Source organism: Syngnathus typhle, linkage group LG4 (assembly GCF_033458585.1).
Source record: "Syngnathus typhle isolate RoL2023-S1 ecotype Sweden linkage group LG4, RoL_Styp_1.0, whole genome shotgun sequence".
Taxonomy (NCBI): domain Eukaryota; kingdom Metazoa; phylum Chordata; class Actinopteri; order Syngnathiformes; family Syngnathidae; genus Syngnathus; species Syngnathus typhle.
The window spans coordinates 17,902,001-17,914,847 of NC_083741.1; the positions used below are offsets into that span (position 1 = coordinate 17,902,001).

General features: G+C 43.7%; 1 protein-coding gene across 1 annotated transcript in view; it reads left to right on the forward strand.

Moving 5' to 3' along the window:
• Positions 1–12,847, forward strand: part of tln2a (talin 2a) — a 46,241-nt gene that overhangs the window by 19,260 nt on the left and 14,134 nt on the right. Inside the window, exons 6-31 of the mRNA XM_061276916.1 lie at positions 194–346; positions 479–621; positions 1,738–1,865; positions 1,945–2,008; positions 2,096–2,200; positions 3,219–3,374; positions 3,958–4,059; positions 4,524–4,600; positions 5,059–5,239; positions 5,413–5,526; positions 5,640–5,748; positions 5,838–6,046; positions 6,820–6,918; positions 7,102–7,269; positions 7,344–7,478; positions 7,560–7,719; positions 7,805–7,971; positions 8,984–9,112; positions 9,181–9,294; positions 9,679–9,792; positions 10,473–10,607; positions 10,819–10,947; positions 11,024–11,126; positions 11,227–11,435; positions 11,863–11,982; positions 12,050–12,247. Of these exons, the coding sequence (XP_061132900.1) occupies positions 194–346; positions 479–621; positions 1,738–1,865; positions 1,945–2,008; positions 2,096–2,200; positions 3,219–3,374; positions 3,958–4,059; positions 4,524–4,600; positions 5,059–5,239; positions 5,413–5,526; positions 5,640–5,748; positions 5,838–6,046; positions 6,820–6,918; positions 7,102–7,269; positions 7,344–7,478; positions 7,560–7,719; positions 7,805–7,971; positions 8,984–9,112; positions 9,181–9,294; positions 9,679–9,792; positions 10,473–10,607; positions 10,819–10,947; positions 11,024–11,126; positions 11,227–11,435; positions 11,863–11,982; positions 12,050–12,247 (3,521 nt within the window). The remainder of the gene's footprint in view (positions 1–193; positions 347–478; positions 622–1,737; positions 1,866–1,944; positions 2,009–2,095; positions 2,201–3,218; positions 3,375–3,957; positions 4,060–4,523; positions 4,601–5,058; positions 5,240–5,412; positions 5,527–5,639; positions 5,749–5,837; positions 6,047–6,819; positions 6,919–7,101; positions 7,270–7,343; positions 7,479–7,559; positions 7,720–7,804; positions 7,972–8,983; positions 9,113–9,180; positions 9,295–9,678; positions 9,793–10,472; positions 10,608–10,818; positions 10,948–11,023; positions 11,127–11,226; positions 11,436–11,862; positions 11,983–12,049; positions 12,248–12,847) is intronic.

Below are 12,847 nucleotides of genomic sequence, written 5' to 3' on the forward strand. Positions count from 1 at the left end.
AGAACTATATGAGGCAGACGAGCTAACCACATTGCTCCCATACTGCCTGAGGATGCAGAGATAAAAATATATTTTTTATAATATCCGTAAAGATTGTTTACGTGACTGCCCAAAAGCAATAAAAACATCCCAAAAACTCATCTAATATTAAGATGACGTATCTAAGGCATGGCGATGACTCTTTCCCCTGAAGGAATCACCAACTATGAGGAGTACTCGCTGATCCAGGAGACGGCGGAGGAGAAGAAAGAGGAAGGGATGGGAACACTGAAGAAGGACAGAACGCTGCTGCGTGATGAGAGAAAGATGGAGAAGCTCAAAGCCAAACTGCACACTGATGACGACTGTGCGTTCCCAGCTTTTGCTCATCCTTGTTTTGAAAAATAGAATCTTTCTGCCGTCATCTAAAATGTAATAATAATACATAAGAATAGTAAAACGTATCAATGACTTGTGAAAATGCGAATTATTTTGCTAGTGAACTGGCTGGACCACAGCAGGACTTTCAGGGAACAAGGCGTGGAAGAGAGCGAGACGCTCCTGCTGCGACGCAAGTTCTTCTACTCGGACCAAAACGTTGACTCCAGAGATCCGGTCCAGCTCAATCTTCTTTATGTGCAGGTTGGGCCTCCAATCAAACACATTTATACATTTACAGATATATATATACATTAATCTCGCCCGTCTCTTTGATTGGTTCTGATGGGCGACAGTTTGAAAATTTTTCATTCATTATGTAGAAATTAAGACATCACGTAATTTGGAGGTCATGCGATACAGCACATTAATGAATGTTTTTATTTATTTATTCAAATCCAACAATTAACAAACCAGAAGATGATTCTGTATATTTTGTATTCACCTCTATGGAAAGGGGATATTCAGATAGTAGCAGTGGGTCTTAAAGTGGAATGTGGAACAAGGAGGCCTGAATTGTAGCCAGGGGGCGAGGTCATGGAGTACCTCGCACTTTGTCAGCTGGATCTTTTAAGAAGTCGAGAACAGCTAGTAATGTGGGGCCGGGGATCTGGTTCTGCTTAGAAGTCTCTGCAGAATCACTGTAAGCGATTACATGCGGGTTGGCTCGCTTTTAAGAAGCCGGTGAGGTCATCTTGAGGAAATCCAGTGAAGTTTTATTAACTCTTTACTTGTAGCCATCAATCATGAAAGGGGACAGGGGGGTGGTTTTAATAATATGAAAACAATCAGCAAAACGTGGTATCTGTCAAACATCAACAAACATCTACGTATCCTGTATTGAACTTAGCTACTGATTTCCCTACCTAAGATCATCAAATTAAAACCGTAATTACCCAAGATAGAAACATCTGAACATGTTTAAGATGATTTTTCATTTGAGATTCATACTTTTGTCCAAATGTACTATCTTGATGGATAGCTTGACTGAATGATAAACAAATAGACTGCGAAACGCTCAGAGAGAAAAAAATTAATGAACAGAAATGGGCAAGGAACAGAACCTTGAGGGACTCCGGACTTAACAAGTCTAATATTTGAATAAAATGCAAGGTAAGGTTGACTGAAGGCAGAATTTTTGATTGGTGTTAGTGTTGTTTGTCTCTCCCTACCCTTATGCAGTTACTCGATATAGACCGCTAAGCTGCCATTGTATCACCCTCGTTCCACTTTAATATTAATCCCCCATTAATGGATGTCATTTTGGCATTGCGTATTAACCACGGGGATTAAGATTGATGGAGTTTTCTTTCTTTTCAGGCTCGAGATGACATTCTGAATGGTTCACACCCAGTGTCCTTCGACAAGGCCGGCGAGTTTGGCGGCATCCAGGCTCAGATCCAGTTTGGACCTTACATCGAGCACAAACACAAACCTGGATTCTTAGAGTACGTAACTAACCTGCCTTGCCCTCATTTGTCTCCCCTCCAAACACAATTTCTGATTCTTCTTTTCAAATCTTTGTAGCTTGAAGGAGTTTCTTCCCAAAGAATACATAAAGCAAAGAGCATCTGAGAAGAAAATATTTCAAGTGAGGCTATGCGATTACTTATTGAGGAGGTTTTCCACACTCAACCAATCTTCCAGTAGTTACATCAAGCTGTGATGTCACTTCCAGGAACACAAAAACTGCGGAGAAATGACAGAGATCGAGGCCAAAGTCAAGTACGTCAAACTGGCGAGGTCTCTACGGACTTACGGAGTGTCGTTCTTCTTGGTCAAGGTGGGCTCTCAATAATTTGATTCAAGAGATGAAAAAGCTAGCCTCCGGTTCTACTTTCTTATTGCATTTGAGTTAATTGAGAAAAGACCAAAAAAATAATAAATAAAGCGGAAGCCTTTTATCTCCCAAGTGACATCTACTTGCGGAGCTTTTTGGATTTCAGTGGATAAAACGGGAGTTGAAGAAAATTACCCAGCAAGTGTTTGGGGTTCACTTCAATTTTAACTTTCCTTTCATGTCTTGTAACAAATATCCCCATTGGTCATTTCCCTCACGCTCGCTGTGAAAACCAGTAAAACTAATATCCAATATACCAAAAATAATGAATTGTGTATTTTTTTTTTTTTTTTTTAGAATGAGATCAGATGAAGTATTTAAAGGTAATTAAAATTAATTCCCAAATAAGACGTGACATGTAATGCTCTAAACTTTAAGAGGAATTTTCTTGTATTTTACAATACCACGATTGCTATCAAACAGAACTTGTTAGACCTATGCAAAAAAGTCCATCGTAAAAAAGCAAATCCATGTTAATAAATCAAAAACTATCGACAGGAAATACTCATTCGTTCATATGCACTGCTTCTACTTTAATCGCGAAACACGTAAATCTCAAACGTTCGCCTCTCCGCCTCGTCTCGGCTTTCATGTGGAATCCGCTCGACCTTTGTCAGTTGGGGTTCGCCTTGAGTGTAATCCGACAGAGCAGAGGCATTTAAAAATAGCCCTGCCTTCAGTCCCCCCCAACCTTGTAACCCCCTCGAGATTCCACGCAACTGACATTCCCGCCATAACTTTTACACAAGTGGACCCCAGTGACCCGACGTCACGGACCGTCACGTTCTGTCCATCTGCTTATCGTCTGCGCCGAATCTTTTTTTGCGTTTTCTTCTCATAGAATCTTAGTAATGACAAATCCAATGTGCTGCTCCAGCTGTTGTGAGATGAACGCATTGCCAAACACAAATACAAAAACCGACCCCACGTCGACAACTAGCTAACAGACTTTTTAACACAGGAGAAGATGAAGAGCAAGAACAAGCTAGTGCCACGCCTCCTGGGCATCACCAAAGAATCTGTGATGAGAGTGGACGAGAAGACCAAAGATGTGGTGCAAGAGTGGCCGCTCACCACCGTCAAGAGGTGGGCCGCCTCGCCCAAGAGCTTCACCCTGGTAAGATTGAAGGCAAATAGTTAGGAATTTGCGGGACGAAATATAATTTCACACCACACAGAGACTCAGAAATTCTGTTCATGAAGTATATTTGGAAATCATTTTTATTATTTTACTGATTATGAAATGAAACTTGGACTCTGCTGTCTATAATTTGTTCCACAGCAGAAATTGCCTTTATATTTAGTGCCGTTCTCCTGCACACAGCGTTTGTCTTTTTTTATCGTTTGCCCTCACCCCGAAGCACACTTGGCCGTGCCTCGCTGTTGATGAATCAGCACTCCGGGAGCTCAGTCAACCCGAGCGTTTCCCTCGCTTCTTAAATTCCCTCGTGCGCTTGTTTGACTGAACGCCTCTCCTCACTCATCGATATTCCACCGTGCGTGTGCGGCCACAAGTCAATGAGCAACACTTCATGCAGAAGCAACCCACCTGGTTTCCCTTTTTATGATGTTAATTCAGAAGGTTGCGATTACTTTGCTGCCTTGTGAACTGCTAATTAGCTTTGGGTTGGCTCTCGCTTCTGGTTTTCTCTATGGTCAAAGCTTACAGAGTTGACGTTACTGTGTTTGTGTTTGTGCAGGACTTTGGCGAGTACCAGGAGAGCTACTACTCTGTGCAGACCACCGAAGGCGAGCAGATCTCGCAGCTCATCGCGGGTTACATCGACATCATTCTGAAAAAGGTGAGGCGTTTATCTCCACGCGATCAAACAATATCCTTCAGAGGAAGATAACATCTAATTTGTGTGCAAGCGATATGTCGAAGCACCTTTTGCTCTCGATATTTGGAATATTATCACCTGTCCTCACTTGGCAATAGTTTCCTACTCTTCCTTACAAAAGTAATCTAAAAGTGTCAGAGTGTAAGCAATTTTATTTATTTAGTTATTTGTATTTTTGATTGATTTGTTTATTTGAATTCTTGTTTCCCTTGATCATATCAATTGTTTAATTTTGTCTGACAGTTGTAGGCAAATTTAATAAAACACAAATATCTCGTTTTTTAATTTGTGCCGAGTAGGGGACATTTCATCGTTTTTAATAGTAGTACTTATTCTCCAAGTGTTGCTAAGTAAAATCTGGATACTGTATATAATTAAAAAAAAAAAAGAAATCACTGAGAATATTTTTTATCCCCACTGTACAGAAACAAAGCAAGGATCGTTTTGGGTTGGAAGGTGACGAGGAAGCAACCATGCTTGAAGAATCTGTATCTCCTAAAAAGTAAGTAACAGCAAAATAATAACGTATTTAATTCGAGCTAGTTCAATTAAGAAAGAACTACATTCTTAGTTTCCCTGTATGTACAAGTTTATCAGCCGTGCCATGATGGTGTTATTATAACAACACAATGTTATTGCATTCTAGTGTTACAAAAACAACATATTACACACTGGGTTCTTTTTCCAATTTCCTCCTCCACACCAAATTGGAGCACAGTTCACGCATCTATCTTCCAGGACTTCATTTCACCACACCAGCGCTTCCTCCTCTGGATTTTATCGTGGGAGATAATCTCCAGAGGAAATTTTGCAGCACTGGGAAAGCGCAAGCTCCATCCAAACATTTCCTGATTAGACGTGCAAGCTCGTTTTCCAGTCCGAGTTTCAGCTTCCCATCGAGGCCATCTCATTTTTCTTGTTATGATGTGTGATGCTAACCAATGCCGCTCGGACCTTCAGGTCCACCATCCTCCAACAGCAGTTTAACCGCGTGGGCCGGGCGGAGCACGGCTCTGTGGCGCTGCCCGGAGTGATCCGATCCGGCTCCATCGGCACCGAGTCGCTCAGCGTGGGCTCCATGCCGTCTCCTCAGCAGCAGATCACCATGGGTCAGATGCACCGTGGACACATGCCACCTCTGGTAAGAAAAGTTTCGCCACAATTAATTAACATGAGAGGCACGAGCCAAAAATGTATTTTTTAAAAAGCTGCAAAATTGCTATTCCAGAGAAATTGAGTTAAATTGAGGCAGACTTGACAAAACTGTTCCAAAGCAAGACTGTTTATTTAAAATATGTTATTTTTCCTGTGCAGAGTTCAGCCCAGCAAGCTTTAATGGGAACCATCAACACCAGCATGCAGGCCGTGCAGAAGGCTCAGATTGATTTGGGAGAGGTCGACGACCTGCCTCCACTAGGACAGGACATGGTATGTTCATGCATTTGTGTTTTCACTATCTTTGTGGTTGTCCCATTGCTAAATGTGAAGCGTTTTGTTATCGCTTCCCTGTATGAATAAAATTGTATTGACATTGTGTGCAGGCCTCCAAAGTTTGGATCCAGAACAAGATGGATGAATCCAAACACGAGATCCACTCTCAGGTTGACGCCATCACCGCAGGAACCGCTTCCGTCGTCAACCTCACTGCAGGTCAGTAGCCTCCATTTTTATATTTTGGTTTTACGGTCTTTGTAAAAAAAACGTTACTATTTAAGTCCTCGATCATTTCTCCCCACCAGGCGACCCGACCGACACGGACTACACGGCAGTGGGCTGCGCCATCACAACCATCTCGTCTAACTTGACTGAGATGTCAAAGGGCGTTAAGCTGTTGGCCGCTCTCATGGAGGACGAGGTCGGCGGCGGTAACGACCTGATGAAGGCTGCCAGGACGCTGGCGGGGGCCGTGTCTGACCTGCTCAAAGCCGTGGAGCCTGCCTCTGGAGAGGTAAGGGAAATCGATCGTCAATGTACAGATAAATTATTTAAAACCAGACACCGGGTTTCAGCAGATATATAATTTTTTTTTGGCCAAGTGTGTGTCCTTCTGTTTGTAATGTCCTTTCTGTTGAATATTCCTCACATTTTTAACCAAGATGAGCAAAATGACAAATTACTTTTTTCTAACGCAATATAATTTTTTAGAGGTTAATATGTAAATTGGCAGCTTAATAGATTTTGAATTACGGCAAATTAGCAAGCAATTTTATTTTCCCGTGTCACGTATAGCTTTCTATATAATTACCTTTCTTTGTTGTGTCCAAATTAATTACACACCCAGAGGCCCCGGAATGAAATGTGCAATGTCTGAGTAATGCGACTTTGCCTCACCACTTTATTCAATGTGCATGTATGTACGTTGTACATTAAAGAGCTGTGAGTGACGTGAAGCTGACTGCAAGGCATTTTCAGACAGCAAGTGGCTTGTTGACCCGCCTACTTATGAATAATGGAGTAGACTTGTGCTGCAGGACTGTAACGAAATGCCTGACATTTGTTCAAAGTTGTTTATTTCTTCTGTAGCAGCAAACCAAAAAAACATTTGTCGGCTAATCATGATGCATAGTCCCTTTCATGTGTAAGGATTTTGAAGAATTAGAGCTGCTCTTCCATGTTGGAATATTTTCAAATGAAGCATTGAATCAATGTAAAGTAGCTTAAACAGGTTAAGCAGAAGCCCTTTTCAAGAGTGTGTGTATACGTGTGTGTGTGTGTGTTCAGCCCAGACAGACGGTGCTGACAGCAGCAGGCAGCATCGGCCAAGCCAGCGGAGACCTCCTCCGGCAGATTGGAGAGAACGAAACAGACGAGAGGTTCCAGGTAACCATGGTGCCCATTTGTTTGTCAAAACGGTGCACTTCAAAATATAATCATATGATAACAAAACTCGTCTCCTTAGTTTTCCTCACAGTGTGAATCAATATGTCTATAACCTTCAAACACGGCCGCCATATATTTTTTTTATTTATCTCTCGGGTCCTTCTGACTTTGCTTCCTGTGCAGGATATCCTTATGAGCTTGGCCAAGGCGGTGGCCAATGCCGCCGCCATGTTGGTCCTGAAGGCAAAGAACGTGGCCCAGGTCGCAGAGGACACTGTTCTCCAGAACCGAGTCATTTCCGCTGCCACCCAATGTGCCCTGTCCACCTCGCAGCTGGTAGCGTGCGCCAAGGTACTGCATAAACCCGAATCAATCTTGCTAAGTGTTCATCTCTTCTCATGGCATCTCCTTCCACATCCTTGTAGGTGGTGAGTCCTTCTATCAGTTCCCCAGTTTGCCAGGAACAGCTCATCGAAGCCGGGAAGCTGGTGGACCGCTCGGTGGAGAGCTGCGTCCAAGCCTGCCTCTCGGCCACAGAGGACGGAGAACTCCTCAAACAGGTTCGTTATAATTTCCTTCCCCAAGAAGGTGTCGTGGTGGCTAAACGTGGACTCGTGAGAAGCTCCTGTCCTGTTTTGTAGGTTAGCGCAGCAGCCAGCGTGGTGAATCAAGCTCTAGAAGATTTGCTGCATCACGTCCGCCAGTACACCTCCAGAGGAGAGCCCATCGGTCGCTACGACCAAGCCACTGACACCATCATGACCGTCACCGAGAGCATCTTCACCTCCATGGGAGATGCAGGTCAGGCCGAAAAGCTAGTGTCACATGCAAATTTAATTTTGGGATAAAAAAAATTCCCATTGTCGTGTATACCTCCCGCTCACAGGAGAGATGGTCCGTCAGGCCCGGGTTCTGGCCCAAGCCACCTCGGACTTGGTGAACGCCATGAGGTCGGATGCAGAAGCTGAAGTGGACATGGACAATTCTAAGAAGTTGCTGGCGGCAGCTAAATTGTTGGCCGACGCCACTGCCAGGATGGTGGAAGCGGCCAAGGTATCATCTTTGCTCTCTTTCTTGCCATCCGACTACTCGCTACTACTAAAGATTGGATCCTCTGAAATTGTGCAACGGTAGTTTAATAAAGTCAACGAGTCATTCACTTGGAATTAAAAACATCTGACCTGACACTGACCTGTACTCTTAGTTTGACATTTTAATTAAGTCTGTACAAGATTACAAAACAAAACTCTGCCTACGCTCATTGTCTCATTTTGACTCCTGGACCACGATCAAAGCGTAAGAAACATCCCAAAACTGAAAGTTGGCAATGCTGTGTATATGAATGTTAAGTCACCGTGATTCCAAGGGTGGCTTAACGCTGCTCACTTTCCGTTTGATCCTAATTTAGCTTGTGTCGTTCCCTCTCAACAAATTACTGTAGCACTACACTTGGTACACATTCCTGCCTTCAATCGAAATGAAGCCTAAAGGTGTTGTAGCTAATAATACGACCAGTCTGAAACTTAGTGTTACATACTATATGACATTTGGGTTAGCATGCTAAAAGAAGACTAAGCGAGACCAATTTAGGAAAATAATTTATCGGATATGAATAGCTCCCTATTTTCCATTGTGACTATAAAAATATGCTCTCCAGCTATTTACTTCAAATGAAGCTTTAATTTACCATCAGTTGCCTCTACACATATCAGCTGGACTTCATCTCAAAGCTGTTGCCATGGCGACTGATAAACTGATAAGATAAGACTTCTGGACACCGCTCATTGTTTGATTTCCTCTTCCATTTCTGCGTGTAATATTGCCGTAGCAAAGCGTCCCTGGGATTTGGAAAGCTTGTTAGCGTTGGCTCGCTCATGCACGCCGTGTCGTCATCCGTCCCTCTGGAAGGGTTTTAGCAGTTTTTTATAATTATGCAAATGACTTTTTTTTTTCTTTAATTGGCGTCAACAGGCAGACGGCGGAGTTAAATTCCACTGGTCTGGAATTTAATTTACCCTCGAGAAAAATAGCTGCTTGTCTTGGAATGATGCGCGTTTGCCTTCAGGGTGCAGCGGCCTATCCCGAGAACGAAGACCAGCAGCAGCAACTGAGGGAAGCCGCTGAGGGTCTGCGAGTGGCCACCAACGCCGCCGCTCAGAACGCCATCAAGAAGAAGCTGATCAACAGACTGGAGGTCCGTGGGAATCCCATTTGGGGTTAAGAGGGCAGAAATGATCATTTGAACCATTTTGTGCGATTCAGAATGCCGCCAAGCAAGGCGCAGCCGCTGCCACTCAAACCATCGCCGCCGCTCAGAACGCCGCCGCCTCCAACAAGAACACAGCCGCTCACCAGCAGTTGGTTCAGAGCTGCAAGGTGAGCGGGATTGGGTTATAACAATCAGTTTATGTTCATTTGTATCTGTCAGTCAAGTATAATGACCAACCACCACACATCAACATTAATCAGGATTTTACATATTACTGTATTTTCCGCACTATAAGGCGCACCTAAAAACCTCCAATTTTCTCAAAAGCCGACAGTGCGCCTTATAATCAGGTGCGCCTTATATATGGACCAATATTGAGCCACTACAGCAGGCGTGTCCAAAGTCCGGCCCGCGGGCCAAATGTATATATCTTATATATGGACAAAGTTTTAAAATGGACCATTCATTGAAGGTGCGCCTTATTATTCTGTGCGCCTTATAGTGCGGAAAATACGGTAACTCTAATTGACCACCGATTTTCTGTAACTTAGGCGGTGGCTGACCACATCCCTCAGCTGGTCCAAGGAGTGCGTAGCAGCCAGGCCAAACCGGACGACATCAGTGCACAGCTTGCCCTCATCATTGCCAGCCAGAACTTCCTACAGGTGCAACACATGACACCCACACGGGTTTACCAAAATGGAATGTTGAGACTCAATGTCCCAGAATTGTCAAGACTACTTTGGAAATGAGGCCGAAGAAAGTATAAATAGAGATAGGACCATGCTGGGATGTTTTTAAAATGGACCCACAACCTATTTTCTTTTTATCTAATAGCTCAAGAAACACGCCTGTGGTGGAGTTTCTGTACAAGCTCGTTGATTGAACTGCTATATTTCGACAAATGGTAGCCCCGGGAGTTTATTTGCTCAACAGAAGGTTGCTATTGCACAATGTTAGCAATAAATTACAATGTATGTCAAGTGAAGTGGAGTTTAAAAGGACTATTATGGAGAAATGGCAAGAAATAAAGCAGTCTGGATGGAATTTATATGTGTTATAGCTTTGCAGAAAGTAAACCCTAGATACACACAACATTGTGGAGCAGCCATTTAAATCATCATTTAAGAAACCACTACCTTCACATCTGAGCCTGTTTACGTGTCCACATAGGTGCTGCTGTTTTGCTTAGCAACCGAGTTCAAATCGGATCAGTAACTCTTAAACGTCCATATGTGAGCAATAGCATCTAGAGACAGCCGTTATCATAACCTTTATAGAGTTTTGCTTTACACAGCAAATTTGAAAATAGATCAATTTCCTGTATGCTCCCTGTTGTACATAGCCCGGGAGTAAAATGGTGACCTCCACAAAGTCATCAGTTCCCACGGTGACGGATCAGGCCGCAGCCATGCAACTGGGCCAGTGTGCCAAGAACCTGGCCACTTCCTTGGCCGAGCTGAGGACAGCCGCACAGAAGGTAGCAGACAATTCTTCAATTTGTGTTTTCTATTTAATACAGAGAAATAGTTCATTTATAAAAGTACTGCGTAGAAATTGGCCAGTCGCATCAGTGTTGTCGATTTGCTCAGCTGCTGAAATGTGCCTAGCAACAAGTGACATTATATGAAAACAAGGTTTGAAACAAATTAATTGGCAGTTTTTCCTAAAACTTGTGATTTTTTTTGTAGGCTCATGAAGCTTGTGGCCCCATGGAGATCGACTCTGCTCTCACTGCCATCCAAACGCTGAAAAGTGAGCTGCAGGATGCCAGGCTGGCTGCAGGCAATGCACAGCTGAAACCGCTGCCGGGAGAATCGGTAAGGAGAAGTCACTTTACTCGTTCAAAATAAGAAGTTTCTATTTAAAATTGTATGTTGTTACATTTTTCTTTAGTTGGAGAAGTGCGCTCAGGAGTTGGGCAGCACGTCCAAATCAGTTGGGTCCTCCATGGCTCAGCTACTCACCTGTGCTGCGCAAGGCAATGACCACTACACAGGTTAGTACTGCTAATTAACTTCTGCGTAGTATGTCTATGAATCGGAGCTGGGTAAAAATAAATTCTCATATTTTTTTTAAATAATGCACATGCTAACTAGGCATAGCAGCCAGGGAGACGGCGCAGGCCTTAAAGACGCTGGCCCAGGCGGCCCGCGGAGTCGCCGCCTCCACCACCGATCCCAAAGCCGCCGCCGCCATGCTGGACTCGGCCCGCGACGTCATGGAGGGCTCGGCGCTTCTCATCCACGAGGCCAAGGAGGCGCTTATCTGCCCCGGTGATGCTGAGAGCCAGCAGAGGTTGGCCCAGGTGAGATCTGACCGCATTTAACAAAAATATAGCCGTAATTTGCACTTCTTCAGACTTTTAAAGGTTACTGAGTCTATTTTCCAACCATTTCTTATTCTCATATGTACTAGAGGTCTTAAATTGATACCCCAAAAAGTTAGTGAGACTTCCATAAACCCGCAATTGCCTGATGAGAGACTTTCTGGTAAATATTTACATGCAGGCAAGGGAAGTAAGCAGCTCAACATCTGTCATAATAAGCAAGGGAAAGTATTTTAATTAATCAGGTGGCATTTTTTTATGAGCAAAACATCATAAATGATTTATGCCTTAGCATCTCATTTTCCCCAAATTCATTAATGCTGTAGGTTGCAACAAACACAAAAGTGGTGCTGCTTTGCTAGTGCGGCCGCATTTTGTATTTAGAAGGTCTTTGTTGAACCTGCAGGTGGCCAAGGCTGTGTCTCATTCGCTGAACAACTGCGTCAACTGTCTGCCTGGTCAGAAGGACGTAGATATGGCTCTCAAGAGCATCGGCGAAGCCAGCAAGAAGCTCCTCATTGAAAGCGTGAGTTGAAGCAAGCAGTAAAAAAATGTTTTTATAAGCACAGGGAGTTAATAAATGCTGTGTTTAGATCCCGCCACCTTCCAAGACCTTTCAAGAGGCACAGAGCGAGCTCAATCAAACGGCGGCCGAGCTGAACCAGTCTGCGGGCGAGGTGGTTCACGGCTCCAGGGCCTCCAGCAGCCAGCTGGCGGTGGCGTCGGGGAAGTTCAGCGAAGACTTTGACGAGTTCCTAGACGCCGGCATCGAGATGGCGGGGCACACTCAGGTCCGTTTTGCTTCCCATGAACTTGACACAAAATAAAACGAGACACTGCCAGAGGAGACGGCCAAGAAAATGAAATAATATCAGATCTTATTTCCTGCTACCTTTTTTTGACGTTTCCATTTTCTAGGTCAAAATGAATAAAACCAAAAACCCATTGTGACCACCTATTATGCATTTCGTAACACAAAGCGCATAAATAATAACATACAGTATGTTGCATAAAATACAAAGCAAACCTTCCATCAGAGTAAAACATTCATCTTCCTGGTGATTCAGCACATTTGGGTCAATATCAGTAAATAATAAAAACTGAGCCCGTCAAGACCCGCCATGAGGCAGAGCTTGTATACATTTTATAAAGCAAGGCACAGCAGTATTGGCAGCCCAATCATCCACCCATAACCATAAATTATAGGATTCATCCAGCCATTAATTTTTTATAGCGCTTGTCCACATTAGTGTCACGGGTGAGCTAGATTGGCAAAAGGCGGGGTCCATCCTAATCTGGTTACCAGCCAATCACAGGACACATAATTTGAATTCAAATCTTCAACTAGCTTTACATGCAGGTTGTGAGATAAAGCCAGTGCTGATTGTTAT